We start from the raw sequence: 26,206 nt of genomic DNA, 5'->3' as shown, positions 1-26,206 counted from the left end.
CTTGTTATTCATAGGAGTGAATCCGTACTAACATTGCCAGTTTCTAACACTCCTCACCCACTAAACACTCAGATTGATCTTCTTGCTTGCAGGTTCTGTGCAAGCCCTTCAGAGATGCGGGATTGAATGCACGGATAACTGCTGTAATGGCCTCCTCTTGGAGAAAAGGGACTAAAAAACAGTATGCAGTGTACATAAACAAATGGAAAGCATTTTGTGACAAAAAATGCAGCAACTACTTGTACTCGGATGTTCAAGCTATCCTGGAATTCCTGAGTGACATTTTCTTCGATAAAGGGGCAGGTTACAGTGTCATAAACTTAGCACGGAGTGCTCTATCTTCATTTGTGATTCTTCGAGATACTATGTTTACAGTTGGAAACCATCCCTTTATCCAGAGGTTTATGAAGGGAGTCTTTCAGCTACGCCCACCCAAGCCTAGATACATGGAAATGTGGGACGTTAACCCTGTTTTCAATTTTCTTCGTTCTTGGTCCCCAGCGCACATTTTGGACCTGAAAAAATTGACGCTTAAATTGTGTGTGATTATTGCATTAATCTCAGCACAAAGGATTCAATCATTACACTATCTAAGCTTGGATGGTATGGTGTTAAGAGATAATGCAGTCACCTTTCACCTTCATGATCTCCTAAAACAGAGCAAGCCTGGAAATTACTCACACAGTGTCAAGCTCCAGGCATACCCGCCAGACAGGAGACTTTGTGTAGTCAGGTACTTGCAGGAATACATCAGCAGGACCCGCAGAATCAGAGCTAGTGAACGGTACCTTTTTGTTAGCTACAAGAAACCGTATCACAGGGTATCATCTCAAACAATCGCTCGCTGGATTAAGGAGGTTTTGGAGGCTGCGGGTATTGATACAGAGATCTACAAGGCGCACTCTACTCGGGCAGCGTCTACCTCCGCAGCCAATAAGGGAAATTTCCCAGTATCTAAAATACTTGCGCAAGCCGGTTGGGCCAACGAAAGAACCTTTCGCAAGTACTACAACAAGCCCTGTCCTGCTGAGAAAACCTTTGTAGAAACAATTATCAAAAAATAGACTGTGAAGCCCTAAGATTTGGGCAGACATGTCTTGAACTGCCTGAACTTGTGAACTCTTGGAGACACAATATCTCTGCAGCATTCAACCTGAATGAGATTTGCAATGGAACCTCTTGTAAGGTATGCTTCCTACCCCTTTTCGGGGGGGTTGCCTCGAGAATGTAACCACTGGCTTTGAAATCTCATATATGACGTAATCTCTCACGAAATTACGATATAAAATGGAAGATTAAACGAGAACTTACCGTTTGAAGTTTAATATTAATTTTATGAGTAATTGGAGGGTGAGATTACGTCCCACCTCACCCTCGCCCAAATTTCAAACGGTAACTTAATCTCTCGTTATCTTCCTACAAAAGTGGTCACATTCTTGCTTCTAATATTGAGTGGCGCGCGCACTAGCGGGATCTCATATATGACGTAATCTCACCCTCCAATTACTCATAAAATTAATATTAAACTTCAAACGGTAAGTTCTCGTTTAATCTTCCATTTTCCTTATATTCATGCAATGCCAGCAGGACTTTTTTTTTTTTAAACTTGATGTATGCCTGTATAACCCAATAGAGATTCTCTGGGATTTTTTTTTTTTGCCGAGAAGGTCAAAGGTCAAAAGGTCAAAGATCAAGTGAAAGTGCTGAACTTTATTCTTTCTCCATATCTCGGAAGTGGCTCAAGTTATCTTGAAACTTAGAACATGCCAAATTTATGTATGTTCTGCCTGACAGTGATTCTCTTATAAATCAAAGGCCAGATGAAAATGATAACAATTTACTGTTCAATACAGAAATTGCACTTTTTCTCCATACCTTGAAAATTACTCAGTGCATAAACTTATGAAATGGTCAAAGTCAAGTTAAAGTTCTTTAATCCCCAAATACATGCTCTCCTATTCATCCAATAAACATACATGGTAGGTCAAGGAAGGTAAACATTCAATACATTTGTGACAAACATGTCATTTTAATATTTTGCCAATTTTGTGAAAATGTAATCACACATTGTCCACATGTACTATAGACCTATTAGGAGAATCATGCATTATGGCGGAGGCATACCAGTCGCCATAGCGACATTTCTAGTTTACAGAATATTTTGAATTTTGAATTCTAACATACGTCTCTTTGGGAAATTATTTACCCATGTGAGCCCTATAGCAGGGCTCGACACTAACGGTGGCCCAGTGGCCCGGGGCCCAAAAAAACGCACGTCGGGCCACCAAAATTTCAGAAATGAAGATTTTGGTGGCCCAATCGGGCCACCAAAAAAAGTCTGATGTTTGCCTTTACTTTTGGAAATGTACAGCGGTAACAATCGGCTCTGTAAGATGCTAAAATAAATGTCAGATGTTTGCTTTTAAGTTTGGAAATGAATAACGGTAATATTTGACTCCATATGAAACTAAGATAAATGTCGGATGTTTGCTTATATTCTTTTGGAAATGAATAACGGTAAGATTCACCTCCTTACAGTGCTAAAATTAATGTCAGATATTTGATTTTACGTTCGGAAATGAATAAGGATAACATTCAGCTCCGGAAGATGCTGAAATAAATGTCGAATGTTTGCTTTGACATTCGGAAATCAGAAATGAATAACGGTAACTTTCGGCTCTTTACAATGCTAAAACATATGTCGGATGTTTACAAATGTCTGCAAATGCTCCCACTTTCTCATTTCAAACGTAAGTTTTGACCACCTAAATAGGCATCAACTTTTATAATAATCTATAAGCCTATTTGCAAAATCTTAGAACTCAGAATAACGGTAAGATGATTGAATTTTCTATTCATTTATTTTAGACAAGGATACCTGTATCACTTCAGTAATACTTAATATTTATTTTTCTATGTTTAGTAGGACCGATTTAATTTTTCTTATGTTTTTCTTGATTTTTTTTCGGGCCACCAGATTTTACTTTTGGGCCACCAAAAAATAAAAATCAATGATTTTGGTGGCCTGATCGGGCCACCAAAAATAAAAGTTAGTGTGGAGCCCTGCCTATAGAGAACACACGCAGTGCACACAAGTCAATGGGAAGTATTCATCCCATACAAGCTCTGCTGGTTTATGTTGATCTATTCTGTCAAATCCCTCCCTCTGCTCTGCCTACCCCCCCCCCCCTTTCCCCCTTAGCTTTCCCCTCTACTCCCCCCCCCCCCCCCCCTCCTCCCAACTCTGCTTAAAGGTATTAGCCCACATTTGTAAACCTGCAGCAATTGGTCTCATAGTTAGCATGGAGTTTGGGTATGATTGCAGTAACACCTGTGCAAAATTTCGTTCCAATTAGTCCATTACTTTCATAAAAATAAATGAAAATGCACCGTATGCATGCATATAACGCACGCTCGCTAGCTCCGGTCCACGTACGTACTACATGCATGCGATATTGTGTAAGTTACATGTACGTAGCTAGCCCGCGCTCGTAATTCAATTTTGGGTCGGGTTGACCCGGTTTGAAAATTGATTTTAAAACGATGATTTTCTCTCTTTTATCGAATGGTATAGACAAATAGCAACAGGTGAGGTATGTTACTGTCATAACTTGTACTTGAAGTCATATTGGACCTGTTTTATACAGTTTTGATTTTCGTGGGTTTGCAAATGTGGGCTAATACCTTTAAGTACAATTTGTTTTTATGCCTCCCCCACAAAGTGTCACCGGAGGCATTATGTTTTCGGGTTGTCCGTCTGTACGTCCGTCCTTCCGTCCGTCCGTCTGTCCGTCCGTCCTTCCATCCGTAATCAATTGTGTGGACAGCGTATCTAAAAAACTGTTAGAGGTATCCTTATGAAATTTGGCATGTATATGTATGAGTGAGCGAAGTTGTGCCTATCAACTTTTGGATGCACATGCTCAAGGTCAAAGGTCAAAAGGTTAAGGTCAAATGCTCAAAATTTCACTATTTCCCCTATCTATGCAATGCCTGAGGTATTTTCTTGAAACGTGGTGTATACATGAACTACCAAATAAAGATTCCCCAGAGAGAGCTTCGGGTCATGAGGTCAAAGGTCAAGGGTCAAAGGTCAAGTGAAAATTTTGAAATTTCACTTTTTTCTCCATATCTCACAAATATTTCAAGGTATCTGCATGGAACTTAGTATATATGCATGTGCTGACTGGCAGTGATCATGTAGGGAATTTAGGGGTCATGGATCAAAGGTCAGGGGTCAAAGGTCAAGGTCAATTCATCAAAATGTCATTATTTTTCTCTTATCTATGCAATGCCTGCAGGATTTTTTCTTGAAACTTAGTGTATGCATGTATTATCCAATACAGATTCTCTTGGAAGTTTCTTGCCCAAAGGTCAAGTGAAAGTGCTAAATTTTACTTCTTCTTCTACTTATAAAAGGGTCAAAAGTTGGGTACAAATCCTCAAATCCCCAAATACCTGCACTCTTAGACAGTATAGCCATTCATCCAAATAAACGTAGTTCAAGGAAAGTGAACATTCGATGCATTTGTGACAATCCTGTCATTTTGATATTTTGCCAGTTATGTGAAACTGTCATCACACATTGTCTAGACATTGTGCTGTAGACCTATTCGGAGAACCATGCATTATGGCGGAGGCATACCTGTCACCATAGCGACATTTCTAGTTAGGGTATGGAGGGGAAAAAGGTGTAAATTTCAGCATCAAATAGCAGATTTGTGGATTTTCACCCGACTGTGACCTCATGACCCCAAAATGCTCAAGAGAATAATTGTCAGGCAGTACATGCATATATACTAAGTTTCGTGAAAATAATATGAGACATTTCCAAGATATGGACAAAAAATGAAATTTATAATTTGCATGTGACCTTTGACCTTTTAACTTCGACCCCATGGCCCATACCTTTCCCTAGAGAATCGTTACCTAGTAGTACATGTATACGCTGAGTTTCATGAAAATACCTTCAGACATTTCAGAGATATTGGGAAAAAAGTGAAATGTTAAGAATTTGACCTTGACCTTTGACGTTCAGCATGTACATTGAAATGTTGATAGGCATAACTTCATCCGCTCATACATACATACATATGCCAAGTTTCATTTGGATACCTCAGATGTTCTTTGAATCATAAGGTACACTGTCCACAAAATCAATTACGAACAGAAGGACGGACGGACGGACAACCAGAAAACAATGCCTCTGGTGACACTTTGTGGAGGAGGCCAAAAAAAGGATGTGTCTACTTTCTATTCAGTGCAGTGATGTTAGCAGGCATATCATTGATGTCAAATGGTATTTTTTCCTCACACTGTGTATAGACAAGGTGCAAGGACTCAGTAACAGATTTGATCTGTCTCGTTTCTCTTCTGCACAGATATTGAAAGCAGCTCTAGGAATGATAGCACCAGACGTTGAGATACAAGATGGCAAAGGTTTGATGTTATCCCCCCCCCCCACACACACACACACTCACACACACACACACACACACACACACACACACACACTGGATGATTTCAAGTTTGGTGCTGGTGCTAGTGCTAGTGCTGTCTCCCAAACAACTGCCTTAAATCAAGCTCCAACACCCGACAGTCAGATTAATGCAACGATACCGATCACAATTATCGACCCCCAGCACTTGGTGCTGGCATCAAACCACCATGAAATTGTGGGAATTGTGCAGTGAAAGAAGGGATGGCATATAGTTAAACTGAAATATATTAAAAGATGTAGTCATGACTGCTTAGTTTTAAAGACATAATGAAAAAGACATATTAGAATGCCACAAATTTCATCCCTTCTCAAAAAAAAGAAAAACTACTATCTTAATTTTCCTCCTGGGGTCAGATTTATGTAGCCATGTCTAGAGTGTTTGTGTATGTTACATGGGGGACCATTGCATTAGCATTGACTTTGCACGTACAACGTGCATCTACTTATGGATGTAAATGTGGATCTCGCACAGCAACACTAACACCAGCACCGAACTTGAAATGACAAAGATGATAATTCCTAGGGGCTATCGTTGGCCAATGGGGAAGAAGCACATAAATCGCCAACACAAATGGTGAAGCTCGGGTCAGCAGATGACATTCAACACCATGCCCAACACCAACTACTGGAAATATGTCAGAATTTTTAGGTCAACCTCCCAACACCGACTGATTTCAAGTTCGGTTTTATTGCCAGTGCTAATGCTGAGATAGCACTAGCACCAAACTTGAAATCACCCACTGTATGTAATTACTTATTGTTGGTCTTATATGATACATTAATGATATCCAAGTAAGGGGATTTGGAGGGATGGCAGGTGCCTATGTGTGGGAATAGGTAGGATTAGAGTTTGGGTACAGATGGAAGGATGGGGTTTGTCCATTTGTTTTTACATGTTAGATTCTGTAAATTTATCTGATACGTGTTCACTTTGTTTGATTGCATGTTACCTGATCACAATAATTAAGTATTGAAAATTATGCAAAAAATATTTTCAATTACTTTTATGCAGTTAGTTGATTTGTACATAAAAGAAAAAAATCATAATTGTTTTGTTCATTTTGTAAAACATTCAAAGTGATTGTGTTAATTATGCCTCTGCCCGATGGGTGCCAGAGGCATTATTTCATTTGTATCATGTGGAAACAGATATAAAGATTACTGAAATAGAAGTGTATTTGTGTGTGTAGAACAGAAGAGAAAGAGAGGTTAAGGGGTGCTTTTGCTATTGAATCAGTTATCTAGTTCCTAAATGAAGTAATTACAGTCAACCTCGCTTAAGTCGACATCGCATAAGTCGACAACTCGCTTAAGTCGACACGATAAAAAAGTCCCGATTTTTGCCTTTGTTATTCCTTGAAAATTTCTTCGTCTTAGTCGACATTTATAAGTCGACAACTCGCGTAAGTCGACCTGATTTTTGAGTGCCAACTGAGCTGAAATACGTGTTAATTCCCTCGTCTAAGTCGACATAATTTTTTCGCTCAAAATCTTATCGCCATTCTCTGAAAAAGAATTGTTTTCCCGCTCCGATTCGCAGCATTACTACTCGGTAATTCGCTAGTGTACGGCGCGGTAGCGTTCGCTCCATCCGTCCATTGTTTTGTACGCCGGAATAGAAAGGGCATACACTCATTTACATTGGAGAATTACATGTACACGTAGTACCCAAAGCAGTTCACTTTCCCCCTTTTCTCCTTGTCGTTATTCTCAAAACGCACAAATTTTGTACACCTATAGGTCGAGTAGAGAATCATTATCAGAACATGAAATAGGTGTCTCCGTTTATCCGAATATTCTAACGTTAATTATTCCGAAGCGGTATTAGAAACCTGGGACCGTTTTGAGAAAATTAATTAAAATGCAACTACATGTACATGTAATTAAATGCAACTAAAAATCAAATGCAGGTGTATCAAATCACGAGCAACTTTGCACATAAACGTAAGTGCGTTGCTGAAAAGGTTTGCGTTTGATAATCATATGAAACTAGAAAAGAGTTGTACGAACCTGAAACTCAATTGTGTTTAAACGCAACTCTAAAAATCAAATGAAGTCCATCAAATCACGCGCAACGCTGTATTCAAACGCACGAGTGTTGCAGACGAGAAGACTTGCGGTTTTCGTAAGAAACTGGAAACTGCGTTTAAAAGCATCTCTTAACATCTACGGAGGTGCGTTATTGTTGAAAAGTCTTGCATTATTTTTCATTTCGTACGAATAATTACAAATTGAACGCAACTCTGAAAATCAAATGCAATTGCAAGTCCATCATATCACACGGAACGCTAAAAAGACTTGAGTTTGATAACCATACGAAACTAGAAAATTGTAGGGAACTTTTTTTATGCCTCCGCCACGAAGTGGTGCCGGAGGCATTATGTTTTCGGGTTGTCCGTCCGTCCGTCCTTCCGTCCGTCCGTCCGTCCGTCCGTCCGTCCGTCCGTCCGTCCTTCCGTCCGTCCATCCGTCCGTCCGTCCGTCTTTCCGTCCATCCGTAATGAATTTTGTGGACAAGGTAACTATCAAAACCTGTTGAGGTATCCTAATGAAACTTGGCATGTATGTGTATTAGGGGGTGAAGTTGTGCCTATCAACTTTTGGGTGCACGTGCTCAAGGTCAAAGGTCAAAAGGTCAGGGTCAAATACATACAATTTCACTATTTCCACCATATCTATGCAATGCCTCAAGATATTTTCTTGAAACTTAGTGTATACATGTATTACCCAATTTAGATTCTCTGGTGAAAGTTTGGGTTATGAGGTCAAAGGTCAAAGGTCAAAAGGTCGAGCAAAAGTATTAAAACTTCTTTTTTTTCTCTTTAAATTGGAAAATTGTTCAAGGTATCTTCATGGAACATAGTATATACATGTACTGACTGGCAGTGATTATCTAGAGAATGTAGGGTTCATGGGGTCAAAGGTCAGGGGTCAAAGGTCAAGTGCAACACTTCAAAATTTTACTATTTCCCTCATGTTCATGCAATGCCAGCAGGATTTTTTTTTTTAACACTTGGTGTATGCATGTGTAACCTAATAGAAATTCTCTGGAGAGTTTTTTTTTTTCTTTTTCTTTTTTTTTTTGCCTCAAAGGTCAAAAGGTCAAAGATCAAGTAAAAGTGCTAAACTAACTTTTTCCTCCATATCTCGGAAGTGGCTCAATTTATCGTGAAACTTACTGCATATGTATGCATGTTCTACCTGAAAGTGATTATCTTATGAATTTTAGGGTCAAAGGCCAGATGAACATGGTAACAATTTACTCTTCAGTACAGAAATTGCACTTTTTCTCCATACCGGTACCATGAAAATTACTCAATGCATTTATAAATGTATGAATGGGTCAAAGTCAAGTTAAAGTCCTTAAATCCCCAAATTCATGCTCTCCTATTCATCGAATTAAACCAAGGTCAAGGAAGGTGAACATTCAACACATTTGCGACAAACTTGTCATTTCAATATTTTGCCAGTTTTGTGAAAATGTAATCACACATTGTCCACATGTACTATCTAGACCTATTAGGAGAATCATGCATTATGGCGGAGGCATACCAGTCGCCATAGCGACATTTCTAGTTTTTTTTTAAACTCAATTGCGTTTTCAAAACGCAACTCTAAAAATCAAATGAATTCCATCAAATAACGCGCAACGCTGTATTCAAACGCAAGAGCGTTGCAGAGAAGGTTTGCTGTTTTCGTAAGAAACTAGAAACTGCGTTTAAAAGCATCTCTAAACATCTACGGAAGTGCGTTATTATTGAAAAGACTTGCGTTATTTTCTATTTCGTACGCAAAATTAAAAATTAAACGCAACCCCGAAAATCAAATGCAAGTCCATCAAATCACACGAAACGCTGAAAAGACTTGCGTTTGATAATCATCCGAAACTAGAAAACAGACTGTAAAAAACTTCAACTCAATTGCGTTTAAACGCAATTCTAAAAATCAAATGCAAGTCCATCATATCACAAGCAACTCTGTATTTAAAACGCAAGAGCGTTGCAGAAAAGACTTGAGGTTTTTGTACGAAACTAGAAACTGCGTTTAAACGCATAAAAATCTATACGGAAGTGTGTTATTGTTGAAAAGACTTGCATTATATCTTATTTCGTAACGGAACTCTCGCCGTGACCGAACTTAGTCTGCACTAGCAGGGGAAAGACATCGCAACATTTACACGTTTCAAACTACCGAAACGCATGCAGCTGCTTCACGAAATGTCAATGAAAAAATAGTAGCAAATTATTGTTACAGTTCGCTATGCCGAAGGTTTAAATCTCAGTCCAAAGTTAAATTAGTCCGACGATGGAAAGAGATTTGTTTTTACGAAGGTTAGTTATTCGAAAGATGTCGTTTTTCAGATTAACAAACTTTTCTTCTTCTTTTTATTTCAGACTGGCCCGCGCCGTACAGAGCGGTGGTATTGTTGCGAATCGGAGCGCGAAAACAATTCATTTTCAGAGTATGGCAATAGAAATTTAAGCAAACCAAATATGGCGACTTAGGGAAGGAAAATCACACATCCTATTTCAACTCGCTTGGCACTGAAAACTTATCTCGACAGAATCATACGAATTCACACGCATATCTTCGCAGCAACGCACTTGAATTTAAATCGCGATGTTGCATGCAATTTGGGGAATATGCGTTTGATATTTCAAATCAGATTTAAAACGTACAGTGTCTAGAAACGGGCCCAGGTTTCCGATCCCGCTCTCTCAAAATCTCTCAAGAGATTTGGGAATTGTGCGTTGTCGTTACTTATCCGCGCGAGATTTATGCATGACCTAAAACATAATTGTTGCTAATGTCAGTAGGTTTGTTTTGGCGGCAAAAGGAGTAAGAATTGGGTAGCGATTCGCATCGTTATCTTACTCTGTATAGGGGAAATTAGTTTTCATTTATAAGTCGACAAAATGTCGACTTACGCGTAAGTCGACTTTCGCGTAAGTCGACGTGTTTTTCTCAGTCCCGATTATGTCGACTTACGCGAGGTTGACTGTATTTGCAATTTTAGCCTCATATAGTTTGTTCAGTGGTGATAAAATCCATACAGCGAGGTGTCTCAATTGAAATTGTTTATCCAAAACGTCAGTCAAACACTTAGTATAAGCATACCTTTTTTCTCTCTTTTTTTCTTTCTCTGAAACAGGCACGATTCTCATCTCCAGTGAAGAAGGAGAGACAGATGGTAAGATACAGCATTAGTTACTCAGATGTGTCATGATCAGAGGATGTTAAACCAGGACTTCATTTTCTGAAAATGTGATTTCAAGTGATTACAGTACCACCACAGCAATAAAAAATCATAAAAGTTTCAGCTTTTGATAAGAATAGTACAATGAAATTCTCATTGATACCCAGAGCTTGTTCCTTCTTGTCTCAAATCAATTGCATTTCAGTGGAACCAGCTTTCACAGTGGATTACACCTTGAGAACAGAAACTGATGTGTAAAAGAATAATCTGTAATGTTGCAAGGTAGTGACAAATCAAAGTTCTAATCCTTAGACTGGAAAAGAACTTGCTGATTTGTTATTCTGTTCTCTTTCTCAACTTCTGTTGCCATCAGACAACATGCCCAGAATGCTGAGTGAATTTCACATCATCGGGGGCAGCAGACTGAAGGCTGATGACTTCCTGCAAAACTTTGAGCTCATTGTCAACATCCAGTTTGAGTAAGAAAAGACTTTGTTGTCTTTTACCTTCAGCTAAAACTTGACCACCCTCTACCCACAAATACAAACTGGATAGATGGTAAGATTATGACAAGCATTTAGGAATGTGTAAGTGAGATTGCATCATACTTGGTAGGTAGGCAGGAAATCCTCCCAGAGTGAGGAAATTGCATTTCAAGTGTTGCCATCTTTGATCCGGGTAATGATATGTTAAGTGCTACTGATAGAAATGTTGGATTTTATCATCACCATTGGTATCACTGATTTAGCATGATACCTGACATTAGGATGTGTTTTATGCAGTGGCTATTCATTATTGAATTCCATTCTCTGTGCATATCTCCTCACTTGTTTATGGAGAAGCATGTATTTGTTGTGATGATGCTTAAGTACTATGTCTAAAATGCTAATCCAGTAAATTGTGTAATTTCTCAATGAGGGCAGAGTGTTCCAAATAATCCAAACTACAAAGTTCCTTTATAGAAAAATCTGCCTGCAATAGTAATGTTTTTGATACACTTAGTGATTGACATCTTACTCACCAGGATTGGACCCATTACAATTAGTCTTGTAGTGTTTTCTCATGATAAACCTCAGTTAGCATTTCAAAATATCTTATCATCACTGATGTTACCATGTAATGATGTTATACTGAGGCACAGCTGTATATTGTTCATTTATCTGTGATAGAGAGAGTCTTGAGGATGAGGCAGAGTTTGAGGTTATTGGAAAAGTGCCCATCGCTGACAAAGAGGCCGAAGCAAAGACAGACAGGACGCACATCAAGAACCAATCAGATGCTCAGACAGAGGCTCATGACCAGGTGTCATCAACCAATGGGAGCACAGATGTGGCTGGAACCTCTCAGGGTAGGATGAAAAGTCACTTGGTGACAATGTTCCTGTCTCAGTCTCTTTGTATCTCTTATTGTTTATATCATGTGGAGAGCTTGTAGTCATTTTCTGGTTAAAAGAAAATCACATACTTGTTATCAGGAGAATATCTAAAACAGAGAATGTGCTACTACCAATGAAGAAAGTAATACAGAAGCAAAAGACAAAGGAAAATTTAAATAAAATGAAACAAAAGAATGTGAAAGTCAGCAAATTGTCCCAACATATAGCTATATAAGTCTTGTTTGTGCTTTTCTGTTAGGTACTTGTACCATACCTGTTTCATTCTTGGAGATAATCGCAATTGCAGTACTCCAATACCAGATAAGAGTGGGAATTTTGTTGAGATATTTCTCCGTTTGGGTACTATTCTTTTTTCTGTGACTATTGTTTCATTGCTTCTATTGAAAACCTGATTTTCCCAGAGTAACTAAAATTTCATCTATCCAGATGCTGTTGATGACGATGACGACTTGATCATTATGGAGGATGAAGATGATGATGCTGTGAGAGAAGCAGAGGTTGCTTCTGGCAACGGGAAGGTAGAGACAACCATGGATGAGGGTGATGGGGATGCCACGTCAGTGTCCCTGAAGCGAAAGCTCCCATCTGATGTGGATGAGGTTTCGACAACAGTAGAGGGTGCTCCAAGCAGTAAAAAGGCAAGAGTCATCTCTTCCCAGTCCAACAATGATGCAGCTGATTGTGAAGATGATGATGACATTTTGGAAGTGATGGAAGGAGGATTGGAAGAGGACAGAATTGAGGAGGTGGTTGTTCTTGATGACTAAGGTAGACTGGAAATCAGCTGTAGGTCTCTTGATGGAATGCATGAATGCTTTTTTTCCCACCTCCGTAGAACCAAACCATATTTTCTTATAGATGTCAAAACTGTCTTGATCTATCTTTATTTGATAGGAATTTCCTTCTCACCAGTGCAACGACATGGTGTGTTTGGTAACTGCCATTTTACAGTGGCAGACGTGAAGAAAAGATGTTTACATCAGTCAGATTAAGTGCATTATCATTGGCAAAAATTGATGGCATCGTATTTAATATGACAGTTCATCTTACTACTTCAACAAAGTGTCCTTTACGTGGACTAGATGAACAAATTCTTGGTTCAGATTTAACCTTATGGGGGGGGGAGGCGAAATGAGCTCCCTCGACATCTTTCGCAATGCTTTTAATACACTTTTTTCTTTCTTTTTTTTGCTGAAATTTCATGACTTTTTTCCCCGACTGATCTATATAGGGTTAGAAGAAAGACGGAAATTTTAGCACGTGGAAGTAGCTTAAGCAAGGTACTTACATCTCTGTTAGTTTTAGTGTTATGTTGGCAAGTTTATTGAAGTATGCCTTATGTACCTCTGAACTTCTATTTATGTAGTGCTAAATTTAACCATGTAAGTCTTATGTTAAATGTGTGTAATCTTGTGGAAAGAATGTTTTCATGCATGTTAACTTATTGTGTTTTGTTGTTAGATTTGTAGTACTTATGCTGTAAATTGCGAAAGAATGTAAATTTTGTATGATTGCTATGAGCAATATGTCTGATACATACTTTCTGGGTATGGTAAGAATCATACTAACAACAAGACCTTGCCTGGTTATCGTTTTCTGCTTTTTCATGCCCTGTTCTTATTATACCCCCGCCACACGTAGTGTGAAGGGGGTATATAGGAATCACCGTGATGTTGGTCGGGCGGGAGGTCGGTCAGGTGGTCGGTCGGTCTATTGCAAAATCTTGCGTCACAAACTCCTTCTACAGTTTTGAAGCAATTTAAATGAAACTTAGGGTAAATGATGATATTGAGGTATAGATGTGCAAGACATATTTTTTGTGTTTGTCGGACAATGCGTTGCCATGGTAACCATAATTTTACCAAAACCTTGTGGATTTGATAACTTCCATAGTATTTAAAGGGACTGTACAGTACTGGTTGAGGTGGGGATTCATGTTTTGAACATTCTTAGGTGAGGTAGTGAGAAACATCTCATGAAATATGAAAGAGCATGTAATTCTAAGAAGGATTCAACATTTATTTGATGAAAATTGGTCTTCAAATGGCTGAGATATCCAAAAAAGTGATAATGATAAAAGGCGACATGCCCCACCTTTATTAGGATCTCTTTGTTTCACCTTGTTTTTGGAGATCTCAGCCATTTCAAAACCGATTTTCATCAAATAAACTTTTGATACCCCTTAGAATTGCATGATCTTTGACATCTCATAGAGTGCTTTCTTAAAATCATGCAAAACGTTAAAAGCAAAATTCTCACCTCGACCAGAACTGTACACACCCTTTAAACAATCAATTTCAAAATTGGTATCTATGATGATCTATAGGTGTAGTTATGCAAGACACTCTTTGTGTTTGTACTTGACAAAGTGTTGCCATGGTAACCGCATGTTTTCTTCAAAATCTTGTGGAGTGAACAACTTCCACAGTTTTGAAGCAATTGAAATCAAATTTGGTAGGCATTATGGCCTTGAGGCATAGATGTGGAACACATAATTTTTGTGTTTGTCAGACAAAGCATTGCCATGGTAAACATAATTTTACCCAAACCTTGTGGATTGAATAACTTCCACATCATTCAAGCAATTAAGGTCAAATTTAATATGTATGATGAGCGGGAGGTGTAGTTATGCAAGACACCAATGTGTTAGTATAAGAAAAATGTGTTGCCATGGTAACCACTCATTTTTGTATCAAAATTGAACCATTTAATCTATGAAGGTGAAATTTGGTGTGTATGATTCTCTTTAAGTGTAGTTTTGCAAAATGTCCTTTGTATTTGTATCGGACAATGTGTTGCCATGGTAACCTCATGTTTTTCTTTAAATCCTGTGGAGTAAACTTCTTCCACAGTTTTCAAGCAATTGATATCAAATTTGGTAGGCATTATGGCCCTGAGGTATAGATGTGGAACACATTTTTGTGTTTGTCACACAAACCGTTGCCATGGTAACCACAATTTTACCAAAACCTTGCAGATCGAATAACTTTTCCATCATTCAAGCAATTAAAGTCAAGTTTAGTATGTATCATGATCTAGAAGTGTAGTTTTGCAAGACACCAATGTGTTAGTTTAAGGAAAATGTGTTGCCATGATAACCACTCATTTTTGTATCAAAATAAACCATTCAAGCTATGAAGGTCAAATTTGGTGTGTATGGTCTTTAAGTGTAGTTACGCAAAATGTCCCTTGTGTTTGTATTAGACAATGCATTGCCATGGTAACCACACTTTTTACCCAAACCTTGTGGAACTCAGTGTCAACTCTGTAATTGTGCAGTAAAATAAAATTATTCTGTTTCCAATTCGACAAGTGCACAAACTTGGTATTAACGTCACTGCCCTCATGACATCACATACACTACTATAAAGCAACACTAGGGGCGGGGGTATTAATCACCTTCAGTGATAATTCTAGTTTCTGTCTGTGTTTGTTTGGACTATTGTCTGACCCCCGAAAAGGCCAAGGATGCACACTTTGAAAACATAAAATAATTCAGGAATCATGTGAAGAAGTACAATCAACTTTTATTCATAGTTTTTATTAAAATGGGGTTACAGGTTTCCAACTTTTCTGATGACCATTTTTTGAGATAATGAGAAATCTCTTGATTTAAAATTTAAAAGAGCATATAATTCATAGAGGAATTTATTTGTTGAAATTGGTTTTGAAATAGCTGAGATATCCAAAACAAGGCAATTCTAATAAAAGGTGGGGCCCACCTTTTATGAGGATCGCTTTGTTTTACTTTGTTTTTATTTATCAAAGCATTTCAAAAACGATTTTCATCAAATAAACTTTGAATTCCTCTAAGAATTGTATGCTCTTTAACATTTCATAGAGTGGTTACGAAGTATCTTGCAAAAAGTCAAAGGCTGAATAGTCAACTCAACCAATACTATATCATCCCTTTAACACATCATTTTGCCAATTCACAGGTTTTACCGATTGGTAGAACTTCAGTTGATCAAACTTTGAAATTTGTGAAACTCAAATGGAGGTTTTAGAATGAGGTGAATATGGTATTTAACAAAATTCAGTCTAACATATTACATTTCAAAATCATAGCAGGACTATGTAATGCCATTACCTCTGAATAAATCTGATGAAGGCCAACAGCATGTGTCAAATTTCTAATGTGTGATACAGTGGACTCCCGTTATAACGAAGTCCTTGGGACAGGCAGTTTTCTTTCATTTTATCAAAATTGTGTTATAACCGAACAAATAAACAATAAAAATATATAGAGCTGAAAGTGTTGCGGCCTGAATTTTTCCTCGTTGTAAGCAGAATTTTGTTATAACACAAAAGTGCACTGTAATAGAAGATTGTCTTGCTGGAATTTGATCTACTCTGGTACTGGTTTATTGCCACTTGGTCTAATATCAGATGATCTACTTCCCAGTTTGTCTAACACTACTGCGGCCTCATTGGTCTATTATCAATTTCATCAAATGCGTGTTTGGTCCAATCCTCACTTGGTCTAATGCCCAGCTTTGCTAATTATTGTTTTGTCTTATTACCAGGTGGTCTAATTTTAATTTTATGTCCTTTCTAATTTTATGTCATTTCTTTCCCGCTGTGCCTAGTAAATTGTGGGTGTTAGACCAAATGGGCATAGCCCATGTGGAAGTAGACGAACTGGTAAATGAGCCTAAGTGGCAATTGGACTAAATGGTCATTAGACGAACTGGTAGTAGCCAAAACAGGATTAGACCATGTAGGTTGAGACCAAGTGGCCATTAGACTATTCTAATAAAAGATTTTTAAAGCTGAGCATGCATTCAAGGTCATGGACTATGTCAAGGTTTTTTGCGCTAACTTCAAAATATACATGTATATCCAGTCAAGATACTGGAATGATGGTGAAAAATGCATTATGCAGATTTAATGGCTGCTGGGGCTGAAAGAATAGAAGCTAAATGTCAAGGTGGTACATGAGATTGAACTTTTTAACCCAAATGGAAAAAAAAAAATTAAACTTACAGATATGACAAGTCAAGACTTGGTAAATTGAAATGAAGACAGATGCAGAAGATAAAATGCTCTTGACAATGAAATGGTACAATTCTCTTATTTCCTTCTGTTTTTTTCTTGTCAATGGGGAGAAAAATTATGTGGTGACCAGTAATTGCATCAAACAGTACAACTCACCATTCTGTATTACACCTTTGCTCATATGTTTGGCTAGTGGTTGTCACATCTTTCTCATGATAATAAAGCTGACAGATTTAAGATGTAGACTTTCTTTTCTCTGTGTTCATGTCTTAAGAGAGGCATCCTCTTCTGTTCATGTGTCAACTGACACTTTGTGAGAGTAAAATAATTTAATCTCATCATTGTTACTGTAATGAACTGAAACAGAACATATAGATTATTTACATATTATGATTTCAGATGCCAAAAGATGATCAAGTTTCATTTATATTGATCTAACATAAGTTATATCACCCATGCGTAGCATTTTTATGCTAGTCAAAGCTCTCTGTTACTTTGAATATGCCAGGGATCAAGTTGCAAGTAAAAGTAGTCAAAGATTGAAGTATTGTAAAGCTTTCCATAGCCCTTCTACCCTATTCAAGGTTTCCTGTGTTCCCGACCATGTGTCCATGTGAAGTTGGGGTTTTGTTTATTCTAGGTTTTTTGTTTTTCATGAAACTTATTTTGAACCTGTACATTTGAAATTGTTTTTTGTATTCCATACCTCAGACAGGTTGATGCAATTTATGTGCTGATAACGAATCCATTTCTTGTACATTTACCTGGATTGCTTGCCTACACAATGGAGTTTGATGGCATAATTGTACATGTTTTAGAATAAAACTTAAAGACTTGCTAAGAAAAAAAATGAAATTCTCATGTAAAGTGCGCTTTTCTGTTGTGCCGTGTGTGTGTTTGTGTATGCATGTGTGCGTGCACCGAGGGGGGGGGGGGGTTACCTGCCTGAAATGAATCACTGTTTTTTTACAGCACAGCCGACTGTGTTGTTTTAGGTGATTGGCAGCTGGAGATTTAGCTCCAGAGAAAAATTCATAATACATTGTTGTACAATTACTGTAAAAACTATGTATTGATTCTAAACGTGCATTTTACTCTCATTTAGAGTTTTCAAATGGTTGCTTGAATGTCATTTAAGATTTACAATGTAAATCTCATCACGCACACACACACACACACACACACACACACACACACACACACACCCAGACCATCTGAAAATGACTGGCAGCCTTCACGTGTCACACATGTCTGCCAAACATTTTTGGCACGCCCTACCCTTTTTTAATCGGGGAAATGGATAACTCTTTACAAACTTTTAAAATGCGATTGCTGCAAACTGGATTAATGTCAAGGCAAGTCTTTATTACAAAAATTCAAAAAATTCAACATCACTTAAACAAAATTACTAACATTAATGAAGACATAACACTACATTATAGCCAGATTAAAGTTCCCTCGCCATTTGCTATTGCATTGTACATTTGTACCACGAATATCTATAGATTCTAAATACAATGTACTCTTTTGTGATACCTTTGGTGTCGATTTTGTTGAAAGAGAGTCGCAGTTGCAAGCTTCGCACAAGATGTTCAGTCTGATATTATTTGCCTCATTCGACAAATCAACACCTTTGCACTTCCATTGACATCAATCAGGCAATTGTAAAATTGCCTAAATCTCTTGGCGTGGTTGATGTATGATAGCACTAGATGAGGTGTATGTTTCACGGATGCAAATGCTTCCATCCACATTAACATAAGAGAGAGGGCAAATCGAACGGAGGAAACGGCTATCCAGAACCGTGTGTCAGTGTGCAGCTATCGTCAACAAGCTAACCAATGTGGATGATGGCAATGATGCACAAAACGACATATGACGAAACAAAAGCACAACACGCAAAATCCATGACAGTTAAAATAGACGTGGTGTGTCGTGATGTTCTTACTTATTCATCAAATTCATCATACAGAATGAAATACTGAATAGCCAACGAGTCAGAACGCCAACCCACTGCCTTCGAGATGAAGTAATTCACATGGAAATTAATACATAGCACATCTATAGTTCTCGTGATCAGTAGGGTTGTGATTCTATATAGAATGCAGTGTACCAAGGTAGAAAGAGAACTCATCGTCAACCGTCATCGGCAAAGAGAGAGATTTTTAGCTCGAAATATATAAAGGAGTTTCAAGATGTCACAACTGTCACAACTGTCTTATTCCTTTTGAACCCATGCTCGATGCCGCCACTCAAAAATATTTGAAGTATGTGCCAAACTGGATTTGCCTCACAGGTAGGAAGACAATTGATTCATGTTTTATTGCATTATGACCAGCCCCTCACGAAGGAAAATATGTCGTTATATGATGGTAATTAATTTTTGCCATACATAATCGTTAAGACAATGGGATGCGCGAATAGCAATTGCGCGAATAAAATTGTCCAAGTACTGACGAAATTGAATTAAAAGAAAAAAATCAAAATAACTCGACTGGGCATGTCCGGGCACGAATCCGACATACTAGTATTGATTTCTAAAGAACCATACTCGAAGATAATACTGCTTCAGTTTTATTTGTCAGCATGAAGCGGAATAGTGATGAAATCGACACCCCAAAAGGGGTTATAGTTTCAAAGACTTTCTAAACATCTCTGATTTACACTCTTGTCGACATTACCGCATGGACGGGACTAACCGCACCAGCGACCCCAACCTGTACCGAGTCGGGGTTAGGACGGGACTGACCTTTGTTTCATGTTTTATTATTACAGGAAATTTTATCTCATCTAAAAATGGAAGCATTCAAAATGAATCTGCAGATTGCTCAGAAACTGACGACTTCAAACATTTAACATCAAAGGCACCATTGCCCCTGTGGGATATGCATCTATGAGAAACTGACAGCTGTTTGAATAATTATAGCCACTTGAAACTCCATCTCCTTGGAAAGATTATATTAAAACCCAAGCGTGGCGATAACACTTCACTGTATAACCGCATTTGAGCTTTTCATCTTGTTGATTAGATTGACACAAAGGCGCTAGGCTCATGCAATAAAAGTGGTCATTAGTGAATTGACTCTTAAAAAACCCATGCAACATTTACATACAGTAATTCACGAATGCTTCCTCTGATTAAAGGTACGCGTATTAGTTTAAAACATTTATACAATGGTAATAATAATAATAAGTACAGCATTTGTAATGCGCCTTCGATCTAGTATCCTATTCTGAGGCGCAGAGGGACGTAATTATGAAAAGAATAGCATACATCGTAGTCATAATTGTACATAAGAAGGTTGAAAAAGAAGAAAGAGATAGGTAGAGACATACACACCAATGAACAATTCGTTGAAAATTCAATCGAAACAAGATACGAACATATGTGATTTCAAAAGCTTTTTAAATGTTTCAGTGGTCTCTGCTGATCGGATCCTCAGTGGAAGAGCGTTCCAGAGAGATGGGGCTGCAGAAACAAAGGCTTTTTCTCCGAGAGTCGAGATTGTTCTTTTAACTGTTAATTGTTACCATTACATGAACGGAGATTTCTGCCAGGGACGTATTCTGAAACAAGGTTTTGCAAATATTTTGGAGCTGAAGAATGTACTGCTTTCCATGTATGAAGAAGAATTTTAAACTCTATCCTCTTGGATACTGGTAGCCAGTGAAGATTTTTTAGAACTGGGGTAATGCTGGAGAAGCGAGATGTTCCACTGAGGACCCGAGCATGGTATAAATAATAGCTAGAATACGGAAGCACATTGCATTCTTGTACTTGTCAGCGAAAACACAATATCTGGAAAGGAGCTATTACATTGAAATAGACGACGTAATACACCTGTACGTGTTCCAAGTTCAAACCAAAATATTTAGGGTTCTACACCTGCACGAGCTTTGCAAATGCTTCTTCAAATTTGCAGCGATTTAATTATAGGAAGTGAGTGATTTTCAACATGAAAGTCCGGATTTAATGTCCACTATAAGCCAATTCGTAATTATCTCCTGTGCATATTTCAGAAAATGACCTTTCCTTTTTTTTTCTCAATTGGTAAGACACTTCACTGTTATCAAAGCGACATTATCATTAGGCATTTAAGCTTGCCCGATGTAAGAATGTATGTTCAAAGGATAACTTTCGGTTGACCATGCAGGTGTCTAGAATGGCCTGGCGCCAATTAACACGTGGGGAAACACCCTTTTTCATTGAATGCATTCTGTACTGCCAAGTAATAAGCTTTAATGAACACAGTTGCCGTCAGGTGGAGGTTCAAGAGATGGATGGACTCACAATTCTATTATTCCCTTTGAACCCATGTTCAAAATCGCAATATGAAAATAAAATAGTCGAAATATGTGGCAAACCGGATCAGCCTCGCAAATAGCAAGACTTCGCAACTCATCCCCCCCCCCCCCCAAAAAAAGGAAAAGTCTGAAACGTTCACTTTTTCTACAGGGTGTATCTTAGTAATAAGCCTCAAAATGAAGAGGAGGAAAAGGAAATCAAACACGCACTACTCCGTTGTGTATACTCAAAATGTTTGAATTATACCGGTGTATGAAACGCTGAAAATTGCGAGTACGCTGAATCACTTAGCACGTCGGGATCCCGAGGCGCGATGTCAAAAAGTGACGTCACTTATGCTCGAACGTCCGTGAAAGTTTGAGGAAAGTCAGACAATCCGTTCCAAAGTTATGCATTTTAAAGTGTGACATAGCTTGGTTTAGACGGGGATTCAGGTTTTAACTTTTTGCGAGATGATTAGAAACCACTTATATGAATATTAAAGAGCATACAATTCTAAGAGGAATTAAAAGTTAATTCGGCTTTGAAATGACCAAAATAGCCAAAAACAAAGAGATTTTAATAAAAGGTGGGTCTCGTCTTTTATTAGGACCACTTTGTTTTTCTTTGTTTTTAGATATCTGATCCCAGCCATTTCAAAACCGATTTTTATCAAATAGACTTTTGATTCCTCTTAGAATTACATGTTCTTTGATATTCATACAGACTAAATGGTTTCCAATTATATCGCAAAAAGCTAAAACCTGAATCCCCGTGCCAAAAAAAAAAAAAAAAAGGTCTTCAGAACTTTACATGAAAAACGATACTCGTAACACAAACACACAAAACACACAAGAACACAAATACATTAAAAAACTAGAAAAGACGTCAGTTAAGCCTAGGCATGATGTTATTCAAACTTAGATTTCAATTTAAATGTTTGTCTTTACACAATAATTTATATTATTTTTTTCAAGTTGTAACCTCCAAATTCGTGACTGGATTGGCCCGTTGTCATCACTACGCCCGCTCCCCGCGGATTCGACGGGCCAGTTGAATGTCCTTCGGCATAATGGTCACTCGCTTGGCGTGGATGGCGCACAGGTTGGTGTCCTCAAAGAGGCCAACCAGGTAGGCCTCGCTGGCCTCCTGGAGTGCGAGCACGGCAGAGCTCTGGAAACGCAGCTCGGTCTTGAAGTCCTGAGCGATCTCGCGGATTAAGCGTTGAAAGGGCAGCTTGCGAATGAGCAGCTCCGTGCTCTTCTGGTAACGTCTGATCTCGCGAAGAGCGACAGTCCCTATCAAAGTGAGACGTCCAGAATGTTTGCAGACTTGTGAACGTCAATAGAATCGATACTGATTGTCTACTGTCGACTGAGACAAAATAGATAAAATTACCTGACAACCATAATTATTCAACCAATCTAGCTATGAATTTATACAGTCTAGAACTATGCATGCAGTAAAATAAGATGCAATTTTATAGCCTTATTGCAAGCATGGCAAAGATTTCCCTGGGCCCGTCACTATCACTACATCAAATTTGCCAGTTAAGAGGAATTTGATGGATTGTGACACAACGTTAAAGGGGAAATCCAGTCTAAATATAAATTAGTCTGATAAGAAAGAGTAAAATATTACGAGTTCAACGGTATAAATTTGATCGAAATCGCACGAAAGATAAGGAAGTTATGACATTATGAAGTTTCGCTATTTTTGGGGGAAACATGCAGTTCTTGAACAGTCAATATGAATATGCGGAAAGAGTTCCTTATGTCCCCCCCCCCCCCACCAACTTGCACAAAACAAACAAACTACTATTCCTTTTTACCAATAATAAACTAAATAAAGGTTATGCCATTTATGGGAAGACTTCCCATAACCTTTATTTAGTCCACCATCAGAAAAAAAAAAAACATCTATTTTGTGCAAACTAGTGGGGGGGGGGGGGGGGGGGACATAAGGAACTCTTTCCGAATATGCAAATGACAAAGTGAGCATGTCATTCCCTCACAACTTACGATATAAAATTTAAACTTTAGTTTGTACCTAAAATTTTGACATTTCCGATTTTTCATTCAAACGCAATTATGCCCGAGGCTCAAATCTTCATACGTAAATTTATATCTATTTAACTGATCACTATTCTGAAGTTATTCAACCACGAATATAACGTCATGTTATAGACTTCAAGGACAGAAACATTGAATTTTCGTCATTTTTTTTGTGTGTGTACACGATCAATTGAAAATTGTGAGGGTATGACATGGTTAGCTCACTCATTTGCATATTCAGACCCACTGTACAACATGACAAGAACTGTTTTTGAGAAATTATCAAAACTTCAAAATTTCATAACATCCTTATTTTTCATCTAATTTCAGTCAATTTGTTACCGTTGAACTCGTAAAATTTTACTCTTTTTTTATCAGACTAACAGATTTCCAAGGGATGTCGACATAGGGTAGGATTCGAATTCGGAATTTTTTTCCGGGGGGGGGGGGGGGGGGGCTTTGTGTCGCTCTGCTCACCTAATATTAATTTCTATTAACAAGGCAATAAAGACAAATAGGTGTAAGGGTGTTAAAAGGATTCATCCATCTTCTCATTGATGATCACACAGCAACTAAAATTGTGTATTATGCCATACCTGGTCTGAAGCGATGTGGTTTCTTGACCCCGCCCGTAGCTGGAGCGCTTTTCCTTGCCGCCTTGGTGGCGAGCTGCTTGCGGGGCGCTTTCCCTCCCGTTGATTTCCTTGCTGTCTGCTTGGTACGCGCCATTGATGAAGAATTTCTTTTCTTGATGAATTCTGCAAAACTTAATTAACTGGTTTGGTTTTTGACAGCGTGAAAATGTCAAATGGAATAACAATCACGTGATTTAGCAGACTCAAGGTTCAAGACTTGAAGGCCAGTCAAACTCATAAGGAGAGCAAAATGAAACTGTATTGGTAGCCTTCTCAAACTTTTTCAGAAAATGAGACCAAAGGTTTCGGTGGTATGCTATTGGTGGAAATATCCCCTAAATGAAGCCCCGCCCATGAAAATACCGTTTAAATGTCATTGGACACTGATTTTTGATGCTCACGCACTCATAGGCTGCGTTCACATAGAAGTATTCGGTATTCGCTATTCGCTATTCGCTATTCGCTATTCGGCTATTCGGGCACCGAGTACACCATCACCCGCACCGTCAACTCACCATCCCATGCAGTGAGGATTTCTTCCTCCTACATCCCAGCAAATCTTATTAACAATTTCTAAACTGCATCAGAATGTCAGTCTATTCCGACATGCTTATTTTTGCTAAAGGGCAAATCCAGACCAAAATTGTCATTATTTAATAAACGAGAGACGGTATACGCTGCAAGAAAATCGAACAAGCTCGATTCCCACTTTGCTATACTATTCGCAGCTATTCGGTGTATACTTTCGAATAGTGCCCTCCTATGAACCGGTGTGAATCCTATCGTTCGATTCAAGCTATTCGCGTGCCCTCGAAAACGAGCCCCATACCCGAATAGTATACTTCTATGTGAACGCAGCCTCACAGGAACTTCTTCTTGTACTATGCGGATATTTTAACAATGGCTCTTTGGCGAAAGGCAGTATAATAATAGGCCCTATACTATGCGACGTATGCAAATCTATTGCCCGTCAATCTTATCCTGGAATGCAAATCACAGGAACAAACTTCAAGCGCTGTACTGGCTTTAGAGGGCTTGTTATAGGGTAGGCCTTTTGGAGATGCGCTTCTGGTTTTTCTTTCTCCGCATCACAAGTTCGCATTCCTCAGGTTTTGTATCCCATGCATGCAGGTGCGCCCTGGTGAAGGGTTCATTCCACATAACGAGGTCTGTTTTACTGACTGACCGATGTCACCGAGGCATTCAGTATGTTGGAATTCGTTCATTAAATTTGTTTGGACCTACATCAAGTGGTTAGCGCCTCCCGACTTTCGTTTTCTTCTTGTCACCGCAGGGGCGGATCTAGCTTTTTATAAAGGGGGGTGGTTGGGGGCGGTATGCGAGGGAGCGTAGCGACCGAGCCCGAGCGAGCGGAGCGAGCGAGGGGGGGGGGGGGAGGGGGTGTTCCCCCCTCCCACAGTAGGGAGAATTTTTGAAAATCTGTGTGTGAAAATGGCGTTTTCTTGCATCTAAAACACCACTATTTTTTGGTATAGAGGTCATTGCCAAATTGAAAATTACAAGTTTAAAAAAAAGATAAGATTTTAAAAGAAATGGTCCTCGGATTTATTTATTTATTTTATTTATTTATTTATTTATTTTATTTTTTTTTTTGGGGGGGGTTGCAACCCACCCCCCACCCCCCCCCCCTCTAGATCCGCTTCTGCACCGAGCATACTTATATCATTCCATGCAAATTTTATGCACAAGGTTGTTTTAATGATAGACCGGTTTACTAACAACATAATTTCTATTCAAAAATGTATGAATGTTTTATGACGTAATAAAGAGCCATTCATCAACCTGTACGTCAACTTACACTTTTCAGTACTTAGAATCCAGTTTGCATACTTTAGCTGTTGCTGTGTTGGGTCATGGACCTACTAGACATGGACATTCATCATGCCTCTGTCTATGTCAAAAGTGTCACAAAAACATGTTGAACATTCTCCCCTGCTTTGATCTCATGATATCCGCCGCCGGCAAGACAGAGCTGCAAAACACAACGCAGCTTTGAAAATTATAAAAGAAATGTGCAGACGAAAATAACTGCCTTAAAGGTATTAGCCCACATTTGTAAACCTGCAGCAATTGGTCTCATAGTTAGCATGGAGTTTGGGTATGATTGCAGTAACACCTGT

The 26,206-nt window shown here is 38.5% G+C and overlaps 2 protein-coding genes across 2 annotated transcripts in view; one reads left to right on the top strand and one right to left on the bottom strand.

Annotated features, from left to right (window-relative positions):
• LOC139736883 (SUMO-activating enzyme subunit 2-like) overlaps positions 1–13,206 on the top strand; it is a 37,960-nt gene extending 24,754 nt beyond the window's left edge. The window contains exons 14-18 of the mRNA XM_071647543.1: positions 5,382–5,439; positions 10,653–10,691; positions 11,071–11,176; positions 11,867–12,045; positions 12,520–13,206. Coding sequence (XP_071503644.1) covers positions 5,382–5,439; positions 10,653–10,691; positions 11,071–11,176; positions 11,867–12,045; positions 12,520–12,860 — 723 coding nt within the window. The 3' untranslated portion in view covers positions 12,861–13,206. The remainder of the gene's footprint in view (positions 1–5,381; positions 5,440–10,652; positions 10,692–11,070; positions 11,177–11,866; positions 12,046–12,519) is intronic.
• Positions 13,207–22,396: 9,190 nt separating this feature from the next.
• Positions 22,397–24,159, bottom strand: LOC139736882 (histone H3, embryonic-like). Its single transcript, XM_071647542.1, has 2 exons — positions 24,027–24,159; positions 22,397–22,674 (listed from the first exon to the last, which is right to left on the bottom strand). Exons 1-2 carry the CDS (start codon positions 24,157–24,159, stop codon positions 22,397–22,399), a joined length of 411 nt encoding a protein of 136 aa, XP_071503643.1.
• Positions 24,160–26,206: the final 2,047 nt, after the last annotated feature.

This window comes from Diadema antillarum, unplaced genomic scaffold (genome assembly GCF_040938485.1).
Source record: "Diadema antillarum isolate AM-2024a unplaced genomic scaffold, OU_Dant_1.0 seq00000672_RagTag, whole genome shotgun sequence".
Lineage (NCBI taxonomy): Eukaryota > Metazoa > Echinodermata > Echinoidea > Diadematoida > Diadematidae > Diadema > Diadema antillarum.
This window is presented reverse-complemented; position numbering and strand designations above follow the sequence as displayed.

Bases quoted from the DNA above. Each gene is read 5' to 3' on its own strand.
- LOC139736882 (XM_071647542.1), bottom strand. From the start codon at position 24,159: ATGGCGCGTACCAAGCAGACAGCAAGGAAATCAACGGGAGGGAAAGCG. The intron at 22,675-24,026 runs GTATGGCATAAT...TCACTTTGATAG, and splicing joins ACCACATCGCTTCAGACCAG to GGACTGTCGCTCTTCGCGAG.